General features: G+C 31.3%; 1 protein-coding gene and 1 non-coding gene across 3 annotated transcripts; one reads left to right on the forward strand and one right to left on the reverse strand.

Moving 5' to 3' along the window:
• Positions 1 to 16,016: 16,016 nt before the first annotated feature.
• Positions 16,017 to 19,654, reverse strand: LOC21386680 (3-oxoacyl-[acyl-carrier-protein] synthase I, chloroplastic). Of its 2 annotated transcripts, none has more exons than XM_024174346.1 (8): positions 19,317 to 19,654; positions 18,249 to 18,607; positions 17,720 to 18,151; positions 16,959 to 17,132; positions 16,755 to 16,868; positions 16,536 to 16,637; positions 16,383 to 16,449; positions 16,017 to 16,241 (listed from the first exon to the last, which is right to left on the reverse strand). In XM_024174346.1, the coding sequence occupies exons 1-8, from the start codon at positions 19,465 to 19,467 to the stop codon at positions 16,174 to 16,176; spliced, it is 1,467 nt and encodes a 488-aa protein (XP_024030114.1). In that variant the 5' UTR covers positions 19,468 to 19,654; the 3' UTR covers positions 16,017 to 16,173. The 2 variants fall into 2 exon arrangements, with proteins under 2 accessions (XP_024030114.1, XP_024030113.1); XM_024174345.1 differs by having other exon boundaries at positions 19,296 to 19,654.
• A 786-nt stretch (positions 19,655 to 20,440) lies between these two features.
• On the forward strand, positions 20,441 to 20,514 carry TRNAV-AAC. Its single transcript has one exon. It is a non-coding gene; the product is annotated as a tRNA-Val (tRNA).
• The last annotated feature ends 2,442 nt before the right edge of the window (positions 20,515 to 22,956 follow it).

Here is a 22,956-nt window from a genome sequence, read left to right on the forward strand (position 1 = left end):
ATTGGTAATTACATGCCTGTACTTTTTTCCCTTTTTTTTTTTTTTTTTTTTTTTTGCAATTTTAACCTTTGTTTTTATTTTTGAATAATTAGCAGGGACGGTCCTTAACTTCTTTAGGTTCCGTTCTTTTCACTAATTCGAATTTAAAATTTAAGGTCTCGTTTACTTCGTCGATTCGATTTTAAAATTTAAATTTTTTTACAGTAAAAAGTTCTCACAAACAATCACATCTAACTTTTTTACTACAGTAAAAAGCTCTCACATAAAATCACATCTCAACTTGAATTCTAAACTCGAATCAGCGAAGTGAATGAGGCGTTTTACTACAGTAAAAAGCTCTTAGAAACAGTCACATTTAACTTTTTTATAACAGTAAAAAATTCTCACATAACATTATATCTCAATTCAAATTAAAAATTTAAATTAACAAATTAAACAAACCTGTAACAATTTAGTTTTTATTTTTTAAATTTTGATATAGTGATACTCAATGTCATTAAATTAGTACAATTAAATCATTTTCATCTAACTCCGTCAAATTTTAAATGGTTTTATTCAGAGACCTTCATACATGTTACTTTTATTGAAAAGTTACTAAAATATCCCCCGCATAAATCAACTCGCTATTTTTTAAATATGAGATAGGAGAAAAAATAAATAAATAATAAAAAGCAAGGTTTTCTTCTTCCCTATAGGTCTTCTTCTTCCCTATGTGGACAAACCCAGAAAAAGTGCTCAAGATAGACTTGAGGCACATCAATCCACCGTCAAACCCAAAAAAATGGTTAATTACTTTTCAGGATCATTTCAAATAAAATTAATTTTGTGGAGAAAATAATTAAATGCCCTTGTGTATCTTAGAATTGAAAATATTTCAAGCCAAAATCCAATTATGTCGCCGGAACTCACCGACCCATTGGTGAAACTCGCCGACACAACCCGGCCTCCGCTCCCACAGCTGGCGCGGAACTTCAACCTCTACCATCACTGCAGTCGCAAAAGGTGGCCACCAAACCCATTGGCATCATGAAACAGCCTTCTTCCTTCTGCTTCTTGAAAGGCCAATCTGGGCATCCTCTCCCCGGATATACAGAGACAGCAAAATCCACAAACGCCAAAGTTCTCAACGAAATCCAAAATCACAAAACAAAAGCCGAAATCGAAAAAGGCAAAACTTGCAACCATAATTTTGAGGAAAACCATAGATCTAACACTTACGTTGATGCTCGAGAATATCCCAGACCCCATTCTTTAATCAATTCCAAATCAACAGAGAGAGATCACTGCAGTCGCAAAAGGTGGCCACCAAACCCATTGGCATCATGAAACAGCCTTCTTCCTTCTGCTTCTTGAAAGGCCAATCTGGGCATCCTCTCCCCGGATATACAGAGACAGCAAAATCCACAAACGCCAAAGTTCTCAACGAAATCCAAAATCACAAAACAAAAGCCGAAATCGAAAAAGGCAAAACTTGCAACCATAATTTTGAGGAAAACCATAGATCTAACACTTACGTTGATGCTCGAGAATATCCCAGACCCCATTCTTTAATCAATTCCAAATCAACAGAGAGAGATTAAGGGAGAGGGATGAGAGAGAATAAGTGAAGTATAAGCAATTTTAAATTATTTTTAATAAAATAATTTTGTTAATTTAGTCAAACCAGGTGATAGTACCATATGCAAGGCAAAAAACCATTTTCTTGATATTTTATCAAAATACCTTCTTTTGTAAGATCACATACCTTTCATAATTTTGTTAAAAAATTAACATATCTGGATAAAAAATACTTAATTGTATTAATTTAATGACAAGGACTATTTTTCAATATATTATTATTTTAAATTACAAAAATATTATTTTAGTCTTATAAGCTTGTTTTCATTTCATCTCTAATGCTTTTTAAGGACCAAAATAAAAATAAGAGGAAAGATAAAAAAAACCTTTATTATTCTAAAAACATTTTTTTCTAAAGAAATTTTATGAAAAACTTATAAACACGCAAAAAACATGAAATTCCATATTTTTTTTAAAAATGTTAGGTTTCATTTGTTTCATTTTATTTTTTTTAATGTCTTAAATCTTTTTCAAGATATATTTAAGGATAATTTCGTTCTTTCATTCAGTTTGTTCTATTTGTAAAGTATGTGGGAAATAATTTGCAATGAGTTTTTCAAACTTAAAGAGTACGTTTGTAGTTTTTAAAAAGTAAGGTGATAAATTGAGAAAACTCAAAACTAGATGGTATAAATTATAATTATGTAATTAACTCAAATGAAAATCAAAACTAATATAGGGGACGTTTGTTTCTTGTATTCATTTTCGAATATGAATCATGATTCATGATTCTTTACAGTATTTTTTCTCACAAAAAATACACATAAAATAATAATAATTTTAAATCATGATTTTAAATACATGAACCAAACGTCATCTAAGGCTGTGCAAACAGCGTTAGGTGAGTAACGGCAGCCAGGTCCTAACTGAGTCTAGGCCTAGGTTTGCGTGCCACGGGGGTAACGGAGATGGACGTTGGCTGAGGAAGCCGTCACCGTTAGTCGACGTTAGTTGCCGTCCCTTTCGTTGTCTGCTTCGAAGCAGGCAACAGGGTTGGCTCGAGTTAACCCGGCAGAATTTTTGGGAAATTTTAATTATCTTTTAATTATTTAATTTGTTTGAGCTTATAATGATTGAAGTTTGACCTGGATAGAGGGTGAAAATTACGGGCAAGTGCCACTCAAATGAGGAGGGTGGGGTCCACGTGAACACGTGGGAATCGTCCGGTACTGGTGGTTTTAACATTTTGTTTGTCAGATCAGACAACGTGGGAAGGGGAAGGTTTCGGTGGTCCTCGTTTACACACGTCAGCATGAGATCTGTACAGACGTTCCACGTGGTTAGTTTTCTTTGTGGGTCCCCCCTCCACGTGTTTTTACCCTACACCATCATCATCAGATAAGTGCAAGGAATAGTCAAGATTTTTTTTTTTTTTTTAGTTTAGAAAATATACTTTTCAATTTTAATCCTAACGTGATTTTGACGTTTGGTTCATAAATTAAAATTATATAATTAAAATTATTTTTAATTTATGTGTATTTTTTATAAAAAAAAATATTATAACGAATCATGAAATTATGATTTAAATCTTCTAACTAAACGTCTCCTTAATTGTGGATCCAACGATAAAAAATTTATACCATTTGTATAAGGTCTTACTGTAAAAGGAAATTTTTTAAGAAAAAAGGAGAAAAATTTAACCCAATTACTCAGATTATTTTTATACGTTTTTCAACAAAATCATATTAAAAATGTGAATATAAAAGAATTTAATACAAAACTAACTAACCGTCTAAACATAAAAGTTTTTTAATACTTTATAGTAGAATAGAATTTACGTGAGTTAATTATACATGAATATCAAGTACTAAATATGAAAGCTCTTTTCTTTGCGAATGTGTTTAACATTCTCTTATTAAGTAAAAAGCAAATTATTACGCGGCATTTTTAATTTATTTTATTATCTCTTTTAAGTGTGACTATAATACATCAACGTATTATAAGGAACAACAACTAAGTTCTCTCTTCATTGATAAACAGAATTTTATTCTAATTTTGTTTCAACTATGTATTTAACATTAGATGCCATTTGTTTCTTTGTATGTATATGCAAAACAAGTTCAATAATGATGTTTTAATCGATCATCAGCAAACGTAAAATCAATTAATCTTATAATGTCATGTGAGTGATACTGACTTTTAGAAAATATAATGTTGAGTTTTTTTTTTTTTTTTTTTTTTACGTTTTACACAAAATTTCTTAGAACCATGTAATTCAAATTAAATAATAAAAAAAAGAGGCTGATTAGTAAAAAAAAAATAAAAATAAAAAGGGGCTTCTGAGCTCCAATATATATCTCATTTTGATAATGCATTGTCATGATTATTGGTATAAGAAAGCTACTCTGACAATAATTAGGAGGTCCTAGGAATAAAAAATAAGGGTTTATAGAGATCAACTAGTTATATAAACATAAAATATAGAACTTTAGTTAAAATATAAGAGAAAGTAAAAAAGCGAATCAATCTAGGGATAAAATAAAACCAAAGCAAAGTACTATATAGAGATAGTTATAGGAGTAAATTGTAAAATTTATATAGCCCTGAAAGATGCATCATACGTCAGATGTGGACTACTTTACCTCTCTCAATAGGAACAATGACAAGAAAGTTAAAGTTTTTTTTTTTTTTATAGGAAGTTGAGGATTTTTTTTTTTATAAGCAAGTTGAGGATATGTTTAAACCCAACTTTAGCTTAAAATAATGAGCAGTTTCCATTCCTACTTTTGCATCTTTTATTTACATCTTAAGCAACTCCTTGTCCCCTTACAAGAATATATGATATGTATGAATTGATATATCAAAATGTTAAAGAATAATGTCCTTTAAAGCATATGTAATAAGGATATTTATTATTTAATTAGTAAAATAGTTTATTTATTATTTATGTGTATGTATTATTGAATAGTTAATGAATATTATTGAAAATTCAACGATTATTTATTTGATCTTAAATATGGTATAAGAGTGTTATATACGATAGGATAATATTTAAGGATAATAATCGAAACAATGTTCGTAATGAATTTAATTAAAGTTACAAATTCTTTAATTAAAACATTACGAATACATGTCATTCCCATTAAGAATGGAATGATGTTATCTACATCATTAATATAGAGAGATATTGAATGAGTGTATTATGCATAATAAGATTATGTAGAATTAGAACACATGCGTAATTTGATTTTCTAATAATTTTCGTTAAGAATAGAAAATCAAATTTGAGTCTATTGATGGTCATATATGAAATGATCTTAATCCTGAGTTATTAGTATACTCCTATTTGTGGATTCGTATTTTTTGACTTACTCGGTACGGATTTTGATATCCTAAATCATATTCCTTGTATCTTGAAAATATGAAATGAATAGCCGGAAATGTTAATATACGAGATGGAATCAATTTCTTCTTAAATAAAGAAGTATATAAATAATTCCCTAGAGGGTTGATTTGGTACTTGAATAAGTAACGAGCTTGTATTCATTGATGTGTTTTATGAATATACTATTCATTAGAAAATCAATGGTACTCAAGGATAAAGATGTAATTAGAAAGGTTAATAGATTTTACGTAGCTCTAATTATGAATTATTTATGGATGATTGATCTATATGTAATAACTATATCGAATGAACACTTCAAGTTCTTAGAAGTAAATTATGTGTATAATTTCGAAAGTGCAATTCTAAGTTTTTAGTAGAGTAACTTTTAGAATTAATAAAATTAATTAATTAATTGTTAATTTTATTAGAGCTCATAATTATTGATCCATGAGTTCCCGTGTCATCCTTATAATATTTACAAGATAAGATGAATTATTGAGATCTAATATCACTCGAAATAAATAATGTTATTATTTAATAAAATTAATTTTAGAACACGCTATGATGGAACCACATAAGGTCACACGCCCAGACACAGAGAGGTGCATGGGGCATGTAACACAAGTAGAATCCCACAGAGATTCAGTTGCTTGCTCTCCAAGATATCTGGTTCACTTATTTGACAAGTTTTCCAATCAAATTCAAAAGGAAAGTGAAGTATGACTTTATTTAGATTTGAAGTTGAGCTAAAATTAGAAACTGGATAAAGGAGGAATTTTCTCTCTCTCCTACTGTAAATTTGCACCAATCACATGGAGGTCTTCTTGTAGTGTGGCCGGCCATATAGTAGAAGGAAGGGAGAGAATTTTTGTTTCCAAAATTAAATAGGAAACTGTATTTTAATGAGATTAAAATATAGTAGTAATCAAATTTTCTATTGCTTTGTCTTCAAATTAAAGTAAAAGGGTTCTCCTAGTGTTTAATAAATAGGAGACAATAGAAAATTAGAGGAGAGAATTTTTACTCTTAAAAATTCCTAAGGTAGCCGAATTTTAGAGAAAGAAAAAGAGAAGAAAAGTTCTTTGAATCCTCAAATTCTTCACATACATGTGTTGATAGTGAAGAGACACAAATTAGCGAGTGATCTAATTTGATAGTTATTTATTAGAGTCCACACTCTAGATCTTGCAGATTTCAAGGACTAGACGAGAAAGATTCAGATTTTTTGAGAAAGCTTTGACTGTTCGTAGTCAAAAACCTCAAGTTATTCACCTAATCGTTTGCTAAGTATCTATCTTTATAAATTAATATGATTAATTTATTATTACATAAATTAATATAATCTATAAAGTACTAAAAATTTTTATAAAAAATTTTATTATACACAATCTACACTACCATATTTTTACACACAGAAACGTTTTGAAAATCAACACAAAATTCCAAAGATGCCTTCCACACCCACCACTTTATGTGCTTCCTATTGATCACTCCTTTGTTTATTTAATTAATCCTATCTTTTGGAATAGTTAGCAATACAATAATGCCAAATATCTTTTTTGAGTTGTGCCAACCATTTTTTACCATTACTCTCTCTCATTCACACACTTATTGTACAACCAATACTAAAATATGTGAACCATTTAAAGCTTGGCACTACTAAAGATTTGAGTAGCCCCGGCCACTAAAATTGCATGTGTCAATTTGACCTTTAGGTTGGTCCAAGGAATTAGTTGAGTAATTAAGTCTATTGCTAGATTGTATCACAAGTTTTGGAAGAATTTATACTCTTACTTTGACAAGGAAGGGAAACAATAAAAAGGATCCCTCCCATATATTTTTTCTTGGTAGATATAGGAGATACTTTTGCCAATTTAATTTAGTGGAGGTTTATATGTATAACATATAGCATAAAATTAGTCCTTTTCGGTGCAACTAGCTGGTGATTTAGCATATTTGCCTTCCGATCATTGAAATTCTAGGAAGTGTAGCAAATTTCCTTCACGATATTTGTACAACAACAAAAATAATAACTATATATTCTATCATAACTGGGTATTGTTTTGAATCCATACTCTTTAATTTCGAGCTCAAAACTGGTTAATTACTGATTAGATATGGACAAAATCACATTAAAATAAAAAAAATTTAAAAAATAAAGATATATGACACAACCTTACAAAAATTTAATAATTTTCAAAACAATATCATACCTTTATTGGTATGGTATTTTTTTCTTACCATCCTAAAGAATTCTCATAACTTATTAGAGTTTTAAATTCAGTCAAATAAACCTCAAATATCTAATGAACTTGTTGAAAAAAGTATTGAGATTATAATTCATATTTTACATTATTGTATATTTGGACGGTTAATAAATAAATAACATTCTCGTCTCATTAGATCGTCTTAAAATATAATTTAAAATGTTACATTGTTATTTTAACTTCTTGTTTCGCACCTAAAAAAATTTTAAGCAACGCGCACACCCAAGTATTTTCAATACTTTTTGGCTTCACATATATAATTAATCAGAAAAAATATTTTGTCGGTCTATTTGTGCCTTATTCATTTCACATATTTGAGTTTTCAGTTTTAAATTTCTACAGTTAAAAGCTATCAGAAAATGTCACATCTAATTTTTTTTGTTACAATTAAAAACTCTCAAAAAATATCACATTTCAACTCAAATTGAAAATTTAAATTCACGAAGTCAACGATGCCTTGATTTATATTTGTCGGATCCACCATAATTTTTATTTTGCTTTAATTTATTTTATTGGTTGATTTGCTTTATTTTTCTTGGCTACAACAAAATGCCAATGACAATAAGTCACCTTAATGGGCACGAGTGCCAATCACAATCAAGTCTTTTCCTTAACTAATCATGTAGAAAGATCTTAAACAGTTGATGGCCAAAAGACAGACAAAATCAGTCAAATCTTTTTCTAATCAACCAAAATTGAAAACAAAACAAGTAAAAACAATATTCATTATACGTAGGAAAATAAATAAAACTATTTTTATCACCAAAATGAGCAGATGACAATCCAAAAGGTGGATATTTTTTAGTATGTTTGGTAGGAAAGAAAAGCATAAGGAAGGAAGAAGGTGGATGGATTTTGGGAGGAAAAATGAAAATATAGGTTGTTTGGTAGGAGAGAAAAAAGAAAGAAAGATAAAATAGAGTGAAAAATAATACATGTGGGTTCCATCATTTTTTTTCTTTTCACAAGTGGACAGAAAATGGGATGAAAAATGGGAACAACTCATTAAAGTGAGCAAAGTTACTAAACTACCATTTTCTCCATCAACATCCAAGCAAAAAATTTAAGGGTATAAAAGTAATTTACGAGTAAGATTTTTTCTTTCCTCCCAATTTAACTTCCAATACCAAACAAGTGAAGGTAAGTTCATTTTCTTTCCATCTTCTCATACCAAACAACATAAAGGAAGATTAATTTCCTTTCCATCATTGTTATTTTCTATCACTTACATATTTCATTTCTATCCCATTTTCTTTCCTTCCTACCAAACATAGCACGTCCCAAACAAATCCCCAAAAAATTATCATATACGTGTATTCATCGTTTTTCTGATTCGAAAACACAACTTCTGCCAAATTCAAAATAATAACATGAATTCAGCCAACGCAAGAGGAAAATAGAGTAACATGCATAAGAATAATACTAGGAGATTTAACTTTTATCTTAATTTTTTTAACCTGATTAATATAGCATGCGAATTGTCATTATTTTATTAATAAGTATTTAAAAAATTATTTAGTATAAAAAAATTAGGATCCTTAACATTACTTTGTATATTTATAGTTAATCTAACTAGAGTCTCATGTGATTAATAGATCAAGTAGTTAAATATAATCTTGCCTTCTTGTGAACACTAGAAAATCTCCATAGGAGGAGCAATATATATAATTATAAGCCTCCACCAATTCCCACGTAAGCATAGATTTTATTTGCTAATCACAATTAGTGGCGTGGATAAGCATTTCCTAGCTTAGCTTAGGTGTTTAAACCCTTTTAGAGTGCCCTTTTTGATAAGAGAACATGGAAGAGAGTGACGACAAACCAATCAAAGCATGGTTTTGTGTGTGTTTGCCTGTACCTCTGTATAATTAGGGCTTTAAGTTAATTTATAAGTTTACTTTCAAAAAAAAAAAAAAAAAAGATAATTTTTAAGATTTCTTGTTCATGGCGTTATTGCCTGACATCTGTACCATTGGCTTATGATAATTGAGCCTTGTGCTTTTTGGTGACGACACATGTCTATTGCTAGCGCCCTTTGCTGCCATCCAAGAGCTATATTCTGTATATCTATTGTAATTATAAAATACATATTGAATAAAGTTATAATCAGAATTTAGAGGTTTGTTAAACTCAAGATTAGGTTCGACTAGCATGGTTGTTGTTGTTATTATTATTATTATTATTATTTTATAAAGGGGAAAAATTACCACAAGGCTTGAAATTGCAATGATCAATAATTGACCCAATAGTAAGGGTGGCAATTCGTCTCATATGTCGTGTTTTGATCGTTTTTTTTAAATTTGTAGTCAACCCGAACACTACCCGTGACAGGAAATTTTTTAAAAACCGCAACACGGATACGACATGACCACTTTATGAGTTGACACGACACGACCTGAAAATGACCAGTGACACGAAATTGACCCGTGAATCTGAAATTGACACGAAAATTGTATATTTTTATTTAGTTTTTTACATATTAAAAATAACTTAAAATTCATAACACACTAAATTACAATAACATCCATTGAAATTAAGTAAATAATAGTATAAGATTTTAAGTATAACTATCATGATATCACAAGTTCATAATAAAATTTAAAATATGAAATGAAAAATATATGTATTTTTTAGTTTTTTATGAGTTTCGTGTCGTGTTCGGGTTAGGCGGGTCCAACCCGAAATTGACCCGTGTTTTTCGTGTTAATTTCAGGTTGATCCGATTCTAATCCGAACATCTTTTTTCTCAATCCTAACCTGCAAAATTCATATCGTTTTCGAGTCGTGTCGTGACCCATATTACCGGCCCTACCCAATAGCTCAAGCATTCAAATGGTTTGTGTTATAGTAGATAGTGTTGGGATCAAATTAATAATGTTTTAACCTAAAAAGTCCAAAACAAAAAGAAGAATAATATATATATATATAACAAAAGATTGTAATTAATTTTGAGACGTGAATAGGGGAAAATGTAGTGTGGCTTGTGAATTTTACTACAAATGATTTTTGTGTTAGAAGGATATGAATAGTGAATAATGCAGTCTAAATGTGAGAGTAACAGGCAATACCATTAAAAATATAAAATATAGAAAAAAGATATTAATTTTCACAATCATCATTTAAAATTTGCAATTTAATTTATTTATAGATTAAGATCCCACCTGACCTATTCAAGAACATTATTATTTAGCTCCATTTTGTTTTCATTTCTTTCCTTAAAAAAAATAATTAAAAAAAGAAAACAAAAGAAAAGAAGCGCAAATGATTCAGCCAAGGCAGAAATTGGGAATGGCTGCTCCCACCTTAGTGACCTCAGACAAGCTCCTCTTGATCCACTCTAAAGTCCCTTAAAAGGGACATGCTGCGTATTTGCCCCACCACATCCCTCAAACCCGGAATACTTTTACTATTGTCACAATATACTAAAGACAAGAATTCTTTTAAATTATTAGTGCCAATAATTATTAATTTTTGTTCAAGGAGAGAGAGAGAGAGAGAGAGAGAGAAATATTCTCAATTTCTTTTTCTATGTTTTCAGGAAATTGATGTCATTTTGTAGCTTGGTGATCTTGTTTGCACACCCCATGTGGGTCAATTTGCATTTGGTTGGAGTTCCTTGGCTGCCCTTAGCCTGCACAAATCAAAAAAATTATATTTGAACCAAAATTTATTTATCAATAAAATAGATAATAAGAGAGAGGACCCCACAAATTGAAGTTGAGCCAATCCTCTTTGTATCCCTTTTCCACCACCAAGGATTTAGCAATGCTTATGTGGTGTGGGGCATGTTGGGGAAAAAAAATATATTTCCTAAAAGAATAGCAATTAAGGTTTAGTTTATGTTTAGGTGGATACCTTGCAAAACATTAAAGAAAGGAGCATTTTGGGTTGGATTCCATGTGAAGACAATCATGGGCAAATGGGATAACTTTTTGGTTTCTTTGGTGAAGGGTGGCTACCCTTGAAATTGCTTCCATGTAAGCACATTGCAGCAAATGGTAAGACAAAGTTGAATAGAGATTGTTGGTCCCCCATGGGCGGCAGCAGAAGTAGTAGTAATATTTAGTTTTGACCTCCTTTTGAACTTATTTTGAGGCTTTTATCACCCGTTGGATCTTGTTATTTTCAGGCCTTGATAGATGATGATGTGGACTTGTAATCCAATCAAAACAAAAGATCTAATGGACCCCACATCCCATCTTTTGTTTTTCCCTCCCCCCTTTTTCCTTGCAAATGGAAAATACATAAATCCAATGTGGAATTTTCATTTCACTAATTACCATATTGATTTGAGATCTAACCACCTCATTGCCTTTGTCTTTATAGTAAGTAACGATTACTCTTTCTTGGAAGTCATTTGAGTATTGATTCACAAGTAATTAAAACTAGTTCAATTTCCTTTATTTTGTTGTTGTTCTATTACTACTATTATAAGATAGGGAATAGTGCAACTAGTTTGTGATGTGATTTGATAAGCCATGTATTTGTTAAACTAAGCAATCCCATTAAGGGAAAAGGCAAACAAGAAAGGAAAAGCATAGTTATAGATTTAATTAGCCAAGCAAGATTCCTCCTAATTTGAATGTTTAATATCATACAAAAGCAAGTCATATTAGTACCATAAGATTGGTCAACTCGGATTATTCATGACTAACCAAGTCAAATCCCATGTTATTGTTCTCTAATTGGTCAAATGAAACCCATGTTGGCAATTTTTTTTGTGTGTGCATAAATTAGGTTTATATTGGTCTACCTACATTGCACACTAGGAGAGTATGAACTGGTGGTGAGCTTCCTGGCAGCTTCAAGGTGGGAAAATATGATTTCCCATTGCAGACATAGAAACTGTTACAACAATTATATAACCAGAACACATTTTATTTGTTTTTTTTTTTTTTTTTTTTTAAAGAGTTCAAAGTTAAACCCAATTATATGTGTCTAACTTACCCTTTAAAAAAAATTGGGTGTAATAAGAGGTGCTCAAATAGCCTCAATTAGGAACTTCCATTGTTTGAGTTAATACCATTTCTCTCTCCCTTGTATAGCCTATAAATGAAAATTTTCTAGCATTTTGTTAAAATATCTGTCTGAATTTTTGGCATGCTTCCTAGAATTTCATTATTGTGAATTTTGACCTCAGAGTATTTTGTTTTCATATACTTTTGAAAATGTTTGAATCCATTCAGGTCAATCTTATTAGAGTTGAAATCAAAGTAATTTTGTTTTACCAAGTATTCAAGTCTTTATTATTTTGAGAAAAATCACTCTTCCAATCCTCTTTTTTTTTTCAATAAAAAAAAAAGAATAAAGAAAGATAGGCTTAATATGATTTACAATCAGAACTGCATCCTGCTATGAGTTAATTCTAGATTAATTCCCCGCGGAAATTCCTCATTGGATAAAGTATATAGATACACAACTATATATCTATATAGTAACCATATTTTGTGGGAGTAAAAAAAATCTAACACTAGAACCTTATGGAAATATGGCATTAGCATGATGTTAGCAAAAGGTGTCATAAGCATCTTGAAGAAGAATATTTATCAAAAATTCATCATGTTTGTCTTGATAATGAGTTATTAAACAGAACATTTGAGTGTCATTGGTGAGTTAATTATAAAATAACGCTGCCCTTATTTTTCCTTGTATATTCTATGAGGTAGAAGAGTTTAATATTGTTAACTTACCTACCAACATGGTGAAGATAAAACATAATTAGTTGTTGAACCGTACTATTCGGGCTAATTTTGATTATAATTTGGTCAAATTCAGATTGATGACATTAAATGAAGACTGAGAATATTAATATCTGTGTTTAGTGGGTAATTAAGATCCCTTTGATTCCAACTTGTTTTCATAATCTCTGAGTCTTGTTTCCTTGCATAGTTTTTCGTACAAATATTAACAATATAAGCATTGTTGACAATAATAACCTCAAATGCCTTCTGTTACGAAATAAATAAAAATTCTACTTGGTTTTGAAGACTTGTTAGGCAGCATTACTTTGATTTGAGATGGGTAATGGCATAATTCCTCTAGCAAGTAGGATGTTATTAGAATGTTTTGATTAAGAGGAGAGAGAGAGAGAGAGAGAGAGAGAGAGAGAGAGAGAGAGAGAGAGAGAGAGAGAGAGAGAGAGAGAGAGAGAGAGAGAGATGGTAGTAAAGTTAATGAATAGAAAATTATTCAACTGGGAATATATATGCTTAGTAGTGTCATCTACTAGATGGATCTCCACTAATATAATCAAAACGCCCTATTATGGTGCTCAAAGTTCAATCTCCTCTACAGAGAAGTTTTGCATTATGGCTTTACATCATATTGACCTTAGAATCTCTCAAGCTTTTCAATTCTGGGATTAGCATGTCATTCAACTCCATGATTTTACTTATCCATTTAACATAATTTTGAAGTTTCGGTGAGAACCACAAAGCATGTTCATGTACCACCGATCATTTGGTAGGGTAGTATGATTGTTTTTACTCGTCAATAAGACCTTAATTTGAGTCAATCGATCCCACCACGGAAAGTGAGTGATATGAATAATCAACTGAAAGATCTGTACTATATATGTCTTTCTGAAATTATTTGATCACGTCACTTTTTATTTCTATAATCTTTCAACTAAAAAAAATGATTTGTGAGTTTGATAACTTTGAATGCAAGATGTTTTAAAAAGCCACCGAAATCATGAGAACATGCAGGGAAAATTAAAGAATGTGCTGTAAGAGTTCCACGACTAATCTTTTTTTTTTAGTACCACTCTGCCATTATCAGTTGACTTGCTCAAATTGGGAGGAAGTAGAAAAAAGCAAGAATAGAAAACACAAACTTAAAAAAAAATAAAAAATAAAAAAGGACATAAATAGAAAATATTTGCATTTATTAATAGGAAAACGTGTTCCAAGTTAGATGCTATTATGTTAATTCATCACTTTGCAGAAATCTTCAAGTAGACTCAGGATCTCAGAAGCATATTCCTATGATTACCAAACAGAACATTATACTAAGTCTAGCTAGTAAACCTCATGATGCTTCAACTTCAAGGTCCCTCATTTATTTATTATTATTTTTCCTCATCTTTTAAAACCAAAACGAAGATTTAATATCCCTTATGTCTTTCAATAATCCAAATTTATTCCCATTACAATGAGGTATCAACAATACGTGCCTTGATTATTCCAATTACATGAAAAGAGATAACAAAACTTATTAAATTTAAACCTAATTAATTTTCAATAGTTATGGCTAATCCCCTATCTGTACTTTATCATGATCACTAGCCCTTGAACAGTTGCAAGCACCATGCAAGTGGGTTTTGCACAAACTTTTTAGTGTCGGCGCAAAAAAAAAAAAATAAAAAAATTTAGCTTAATCTTAATTTAGTGCCTAACACTATATGTGCATATAAGATGCCTAAGGTTGAGTTGAGCAACTTAATACGGTGACCAAAAAAAAAAAAAAAAAAAATTTATAATTTTCTGCGTGCTTCTTCTGTGAGAACCTCTCTGTGGTGAAGCAACTTGCAAAAGACTATATTGGCATGTATACCAAAAATAAGTCTTGTTGCTACATATTTTAAGGTCTTTTTCTTTATCTCTCATTTTAGCACTCTTTTTTTTTCCTTCTTATAAACTATGTTTTAGGAAAGTGACATTCCATCTACATAGAGAAATAAAATGGGTCACTTGCAATGATGGCTACAACATATCCCAGTTTTTTTTAAATTTTTTTTCAATGTATGAGTGTATATTTATACATGTATATATAACGTGTATATACAAAAATACATGTACACCTTTCCTGTGTTTAGGGGGGAATACACTTCTAATTACATTATTCATTTATAGTCAGTGCAAATAACATGTATTTAACAGGTCCATGTCTAAGGTCTTTATCAAGAGTTACATCTAAGGTCTTTATCAAGAGTTACATGCCAATTTTTATGCTCCAAATTCAATTAACTTTTGTTATCAAATGTCGAAAAGATCTCAAGTTAAAAAGGGTGGAGATACGCCTAGGAAGAGGGCTAATGGGAAAACGGTTCACAAATTAAGGAAATGTTTATGTAACCATCTTTGTATTTGTATTCTAGTTTGTTTGGCATTATTTTATTTATTTATTTTCTTTTTAGTTTAAAGTCATATGCAGACTTGGAAGAAGCGAAAGAGTAACAACTTGTTTGAAAAAAAATTTGAAAAAAAAAAAAAAAAAGATTCTATGTGCTTAAATCCTATAAGTCAAGCCTAAATAAAGCTTAGCTACCTGCATTTTAGAGACCTTAAAGATGTCTCATTTAATTGGTTGTAGAAAATAAAAATGATATAAAACCAAGAATTTCTCTTAGAGCCAACATAGAGTAGACTTCATTAATTGATTGTTTTACACTTAGAGCTACTTTAGTGTATCTGGACACATATAGATAGTGAGAGAGAGACAAAGAAGACAGTGGAAAAAAGAGAATCAGACAAAGAACATGATCAAACTCCAACAATAAACTAGGTCCAACCATTGTTGTGTAAGGTGAAACATTAGTCAGATTTCATATGTTTAATCTGGTTTAATATTTTGTCTTCATTTTCATTTGAATCTCTAGGAATTGCAATGGTTTTCAATTTTCATAGTTTAGTGTAAGTTTAGTATTTTTTAAAACCAATATGGTTTGTGTTTGTCTATATTGTGAGGGGTTGATATGATAACCCCAAAACCATAAGGATTTGAGTTCATAAGGAAAGTAAAGAAAAGAGGAAACAACATTTTATTCACTGATAAAAAAGGAAGAATATTTCCAATCTCAGCTTGTACAAAAGATGAATCAAAATGCAAACGGTGAAAAGGGCCAGGTTGTTTTAACTCTTAAAACTTCTTAGAGAGCATATGACCTCTATATTGTAACATCCGGAAATTAATGAATCCAAAACTAGGAACTTGAAGAGAAATCACTTCTTTGAATTGGTTTTATTAGGGTGAGAAAGGAGCAAAAACAACCACTGAATTGTGCCCACCAAAGCCAAATGAATTTGAGATAGCTGCAAAGAAAATCAGAAGAAATATAAGCACAAAAAGTCTCTGTTTTCTTTTCTTTTTTCTTTTTCTCTTCATAAAATGTAGAACATTACTCATTTTCTTCTATAGTTGGAACATTTTTTTTAGTGTTGAAAATCACTTACCAACATTGACCTCATGCTTCTTCTTTACATTTGGAACTGTGTCAATTGTAACATCAGGCTCCAAATTCTGTGAAAAAGAAGAGATACAAATGCATTAGAAATCAAAATCATTAAATTTTAGCAATAACTAGATTTGAGACTTGAATTTAGTACATCCTGATTGATAGTTGGATGCAGCCATCCAGTGGTGATTGCTTTTATGGTTGCTACTGCTTCCAATCCACCAGCAGCCCCAAGACCATGTCCAATCATTGACTGCAATTAGATCCCAAAAAACAAAATGTATAAATCAAATTATTTTGGTCATATGAGAAAATCCCACACGAAATCTAATGGTATAATATCATTCTTCAATCTTTTTGGTTTTCTTGCCTTAGTCCCATTCATCTTAAGCTCAGATGTGTCCTTAAAGACCTTCTTGATTGCATTGACTTCAGCTAAATCCCCAGCTAGAGTTGATGTTGCATGAGCATTCACATAGTTCACCTGTAAATCATCAACACAATTATCTTTAAATGAGACTGTCACAATTCAAAATCTTTAATTAGAGTTAAGATTAAAAAAAAATGTACTAACCTCTTCAGGGGAAACTCCAGCATCTTGTAAACTCTTGGTTATGCAAGATGAGACCCCAAGGCCATCTGGCCTAGGATCAGTCATGTGATGAGCATCACATGTTATGGCACCTCCTAAGTATTCTGCTATTATCTTTGCTCCTCTTTTCATTGCACTTTCCAAGCTCTCCATTATCTTTTCCAAGTTTAAAAAAATCAGTTAGTAAAATCCAAAAGGCACCACATAAGTTGTATCTACATGATTGGACTACAACATAGAAGTGAAGTGAAAGGTGCTTTAGATGTTGGAGCAACTCTATGTGATCCTCACTGCATGTTTTTAACCAATCACAAATTCACATGTCAAATTCTGATACCTGCATAGTCTTACATTTTGATTTCTAACTAGTTGAAGAAAAGAGTGTTAATTTACCTATTCATTCTAAAAGTTCAAGCTATTAGAAGGTGGGATAATAATTATTCTATATTCTAACACCCCTCCTCACATGTAAGACAGACAATGGAAAAACGTGACGGTAAATATTAATTAGAAAGCTTAACACAAGAAGAAATCCTAAGCATATTAAAGGCCTCACAACTGATAGCAATTCTTAAGGATGTGAAGAGTGAAATTATAGGAGTTTGAACTCATTACTTTCTTTTTTGATACCATTTTAGTTTACTAATTCATTCCAAAAGCTTAAGTTATTTGGAGGTGGGCCGATAATAATTTTATATTCTGACAAAGGGCTTAGCATTTTTCAGAGATAGGATTAATCATACCAGCACACCACATCCTTCTCCTATGACGAAACCATCACGATCTTTGTCCCACGGTCTCGAGGCCTTCTGGGGTTCTTCATTTCTTTGAGACAAAGCCCTGCAAGCTATGAACCCACCAACACCAGTGGGCAGGATTGGAGCCTCACTCCCACCAACCACCATGATATCTGCTTCACCTCTCCTGATGTGGTTTGCAGCCGCAAAGAAGCAGTAGTTGGCAGTGGCACAAGCAGTAGAAATGGAGTAATTGGGCCCCATCAAGCCAGTATCTATGGCTAACAATGCTGACCCCATATTGGTTATAGAGTAAGGAATGAAGAATGGAGATATCTTCTTGTATCCCTTTAGGATAAGATTTTCAACCCCAGTGGTGAAAGCAGTTAAGCCCCCCATGCCTGTTCCAACCAAAACTCCAATTCTTGATTTGTCCATCTGTGACACAAAGCAGAGAAACAAAAAAAAAGGTTCAATTATGAGTGTTTAACAAAAAGTACTGGTTGAATTACATAACAAATACAATGTGACTAACAGTATCAAGAACTTCATGTCCAAGGTTAGCATCTTCAAGTGCCCTCTTGCCACCAACCAAACCGTATCTCCAGCAATCATCAAGGCGGCGGTCGTTCTTCCCGTCAATGTAGCCTTTGGAAGAGAAGTCTCGAATCTGTCCCGCGAAGCGGACAGAGTAGTTTGAAACATCGAATCTGTCTATCGGACTTATCCCACTCTCTCCCTCGAGAAGTTTGTTGTAGAATGTGTCAATGTCGTTGCCAAAAACCGAGACCAACCCCATTCCAGTAATGACAACTCTTTTCTTGGGATCTTTCTCTCTTTTGGGAGATGAAACAGTTGGAGAAGCCATTGCCTTGATTGTTCTGCATTTTCTTGCTGCGTGTGGAAACTAAATTAAAGCCATACTTACATTAAACAACAACACATAACAAAAGCGGTCGATAGAAATACTAGCCAAGACATTAGAAGGAAAATCCATAATATTAGTACTCACATAACAAGAGCGGTAGATAGAAATACTAGCCAAGACATTAGAAGGAAAATCCATAATATTAGTACCAAGTTAGCATATTAAGAAATAGTTTTCTTTGACAGAGCAACACTAAATGCTTGTTTGGTGGGAGGGAAAAGTGAAAGGAGGGAGAGGAGTGAGGGCATTAGTTGATAGATTTCGAAACTATGGTTGTTTGGGTAGGAGAGAAAAGAGAAGAAAATGGATTGAGCGAGAGATCTTAAATTTCTTTCCCTCTTACCGAACATAGCCCAACGACAATTTACACACGAAAAAGGCGAGTTTTCAATGACCACAAGTCAGTTTAATGAAGACATTGCAATTAAACTCATCTCTTACTCAAAGCTCTCAACTCTCAACAACAGTTTCCAGAAAATCTCTCACATTCCAAGAATGGGTTTGTTACTCATCACAAAATACCAATAATATGAAGTTACATAACATTAACACAAAAAGTAAAAACAAACTTTAGTTTCAAAAGCTTTGTGATCATGTGACACTTTAACAAATAATATTTTTCTAGTATGTTGATTCTTGACATGATCATATTACCAGAAGTAGAAACAAACCCACTTGACTTTGTCCCAGAAGAAACCATATGCACGTTCTCCATTGGCCTAAGTCCATTGTAGTGGCCCAAAAAAGCTCCATTATTGCCACCAACTTCTCTAGCTCTAAACACTGCACCAGAAGAAGAACAAGAAGAACCGGCCAAAGACGCCATGATTTATCTTCCTCTTTTCTCCTTTCTGAGTCTCCAAAAACTGGAAGAAACTCAAATGCATATAAAGAAAGTGGAACAACTTTGTGTTATCAGTGATAGAACAGCGGGAGCTAACAAAGACAAGAGGTTTTTTGTTTGTTGGCTTTGAAAGAAGAGTTGGAAAGTCCGTCACATATTGTTGTATAAGCAAGTCCAAAACAAGACTTTTGGCGATGATATCAAATAAATAAAAATAAACTTAATTTTTTTTTTTTTTAAAAAAAAAGAGGGAATTTTGCTTCATTTTCTTTTAATTGCTTAACTACCACAAACAAACACTTGAATGTGATGAAGAGAGTTTTATATGTATGCTTTGCTTACCTGCTTTGGCGGTAGTTTAGTTGAGTTATTATTGCTTTCTTTTGTTGGGTTTCATACTTTGTTGCCTTTTATGAGTCTGTTTGGCACTTTCTTTTCTCTGCTCTTGTACCAGCTGGAAATAAGAGGAGAATTTATATTCAAGTAATTCGCAATTTAATTTTGTAAGAAGATAATATTTGTAGGCATCAAATGTAATATAATATGATTCTATATATTAAAAAAAATGTAATATAAGACCAACTAAATATGACCTTTTTATTAATTTGTATGTGATTGATTTTTTGATTGGTTTTCTATTACATTAAAATTTAACTGTGGAAAAAAAAATTATCTAACTGTGTCTGGCACTTGGTTGGAGCAAAAATGAACAATTCCGTTAGGCCAGGAGATAAGTTTTGGAATTTTGATTCAATAAAAATTATCTAACTGTGTCTGGCACTTGGTTGGAGCAAAAATAAACAATTCCGTTAGGCCAGGAGATAAGTTTTGGAATTTTGATTCAATAAATAACCTTCTAAATCTCACAAAAAATACTATCGAAAAGGGAAAAAATAAATAAATAAATACACAATTATTTTTAATTAAATAAGAGAAATAAATGAAAACACCCAACGGTGTCGTGGTGTAGTTGGTTATCACGTCAGTCTAACACACTGAAGGTCTCCGGTTCGAGTCCGGGCGACGCCATTTTTTTCCCTATATTTGTTCCTATGTCATTTCCCTTTTTGGGCTTCTCAGCTCCAAGCCCATGCCAAAAAAAAAGCTCTCAACCGACAGACATGCAGAAAGGCTCTCCCTTTGTACGTTCTTTGCTAATCTTACTAAATTTCAAAAGTGCATCAATTAGAATTTTTGGTGCCTTCCAAACTCATTTTAAAATAATTTTATTTTTTATATAAAAATAAAAATAATTTCAAACTTAAATAGAAATTATTTTTAAAAATGAGTTTAGTAATTTTATTAAAAGATTATTTTCAGTATAAAAAAATTTATTAATGTCTCTCTCTCTACTCGAGAGAGGAGAAAACATAAACAAAAAATAAAAAACGACTAAAAGACATTTTTTTATTTATCTCTCATTTTCTACTAAACCAAAAAATTATTTTCATTTCTATTTTTTATTTTTAATTGTGTCAAACGCTATTTTTCTCTCATTTTCATTTTTTCTCGAAAAACATGAAAAATAAAAATTAAAACAACTCCAAACACAACCTTTATCTTTTATTTTTAATTCATAATTTTTTTAGTCAAATAATTATACTAATAAAAGAATATTTATCAATAATAAAGAGTAAAGGTCCATCTCTATTTTTTTCTACTTTTCTTTTTATCTTCTTAATCCAAAAGTGCCAAGAAATCGAAAGAGTAATCAATGTTATAATCCGACCGAGTAAATCAATCCAATCAGTCTACTTTCCATCGCTACTAGGTGGCTAATCCCACCCGAAATTGTTGTTCGGTGAGGCGCTTTTATGAATAGATAGTAAAGAGTCACATTTCTAATAATCTCATAACATTTTTTATATCCCTAAAAATAATTTCAATCTTAAATAGAAATTATTTTTAAAAATGAGTTTAGTAATTTTATTAAAAGATTATTTTCAGTATAAAAAAATTTATTAATATCTCTTTCTCTACTCGAGACAGGAGAAAACATAAACAAAAAATGAAAAACGACTAAAAGATATTTTTTTATTTATCTCTCATTTTATACTAAACCAAAAAATTATTTTCATTTCTATTTTTTATTTTTAATTGTGCCAAACGTCATTTTTCTCTCATTTTCATTTTTTTCTCGAAAAACATGAAAAATAAAAATTAAAACAACTCCAAACACAACCTTTATATTTTTAATTCATAATTTTTTTAGTCAAAAAATTATACTAATAAAAAAATATTTATCAATAATAAAGAATAAAGGTCCATCTCTATTTTTTTCTACTTTTCTTTTTATCTTCTTAATCCAAAAGTGCCAAGAAATCGAACGAGTAATCAATGTTATAATCCGACCGAGTAAATCAATCCAATCAGTCTACTTTCCATCGCTACTAGGTGGCTAATCCAACCCGAAATTGTTGTTCGGTGAGGCGCTTTTATGAATAGATAGTAAAGAGTCACATTTCTAATAATCTCATAACATTTTTTATATCCCATGTGGTATATATTTGTGGTTTGTTCTTTTTAGAAGTATACTAACCGTTTACCCGCGCGTTGCAGGAGGTAATAGTCATGAGTTATACAAAAAGTTGGTAATTTTTATAGTATAAGTAGTATCTCAAACGATGCAAATATTACCTCAAGTGCCAAACCAAGCAAGTGTGAACAGCAGTGAAGGATGCAGCACTAAGAAGATGAAGCACTAAATGACCCTGCGTGGAAACCCTAAATCTAGTTCTTGGCAAAAAAGTTCTCGTGCCCTGATAGTAAAATCATCCTCTATCTTGAGGAATATAAATTCTCATGTTTGTTTTCTTTTACTTTTTCTTGAATCCAGTTACCTGTCTCTCTCACCGAGTTGATCGGCTCTGTAATTGTCTCATTCGATTATTTTGTTGGATGAATTTTCACCGTTAACAATATACATGTACGAAAATGTTATCTTTTAAATTTCAAACATTATTCGCGGACTTAAAAACACTATACAATAATTTATTAAATAAAAAACAATAGTTTATCAAAATTACAAATTCAAACGAGCTCAGTACTAAAAATTTAGGAAGTGAAAGAAGAAAAAAACCCTTAAATCATTATAACTAGATCATATTGAAACCTAATATTCGTTTTTGATGTTGAAGTCTTCAGTTTGCCCACAAATATTGGCCGTTTCTCAGCCATTATAAATGCTCTCTATGCTATATGGCATTTCCAGTCGTTGCACAATTGTCAAACCTTGGAATTGTCTCTACCGTAGAACTTTTCATAGCATCAAATTACTTCTTCCAACTAGACATGGCCATTTACACGTACTTGGTACGCTAGCCATTGGAATTGGGCCCCACAAAAATAAAAATGTGATGCAATTTTCCGTAGGTGGGACCACTAAAGAGAGCTGGACCGTTGAACTATATATATATATATATATATTTTTTTTTTTTTGGTTGAACTAATTTCACTCTCCTGTTCTTTTTC

The sequence above is a fragment of the Morus notabilis genome, unplaced genomic scaffold, assembly GCF_000414095.1.
Source record: "Morus notabilis unplaced genomic scaffold, ASM41409v2 Scaffold1408, whole genome shotgun sequence".
NCBI classification, from domain to species: domain Eukaryota; kingdom Viridiplantae; phylum Streptophyta; class Magnoliopsida; order Rosales; family Moraceae; genus Morus; species Morus notabilis.

Coding starts and splice junctions, on each gene's coding strand:
- LOC21386680 (XM_024174345.1), bottom strand. CDS start 19,467: ATGGCGTCTTTGGCCGGTTCTTCTTGTTCTTCTTCTGGTGCAGTGTTT. Junction 18,608..19,295: donor TGGGTTTGTTTCTACTTCTG/GTAATATGATCA, acceptor TTCCACACGCAG/CAAGAAAATGCAGAACAATC. Junction 16,242..16,382: donor GAAGCATGAGGTCAATGTTG/GTAAGTGATTTT, acceptor TTTTCTTTGCAG/CTATCTCAAATTCATTTGGC.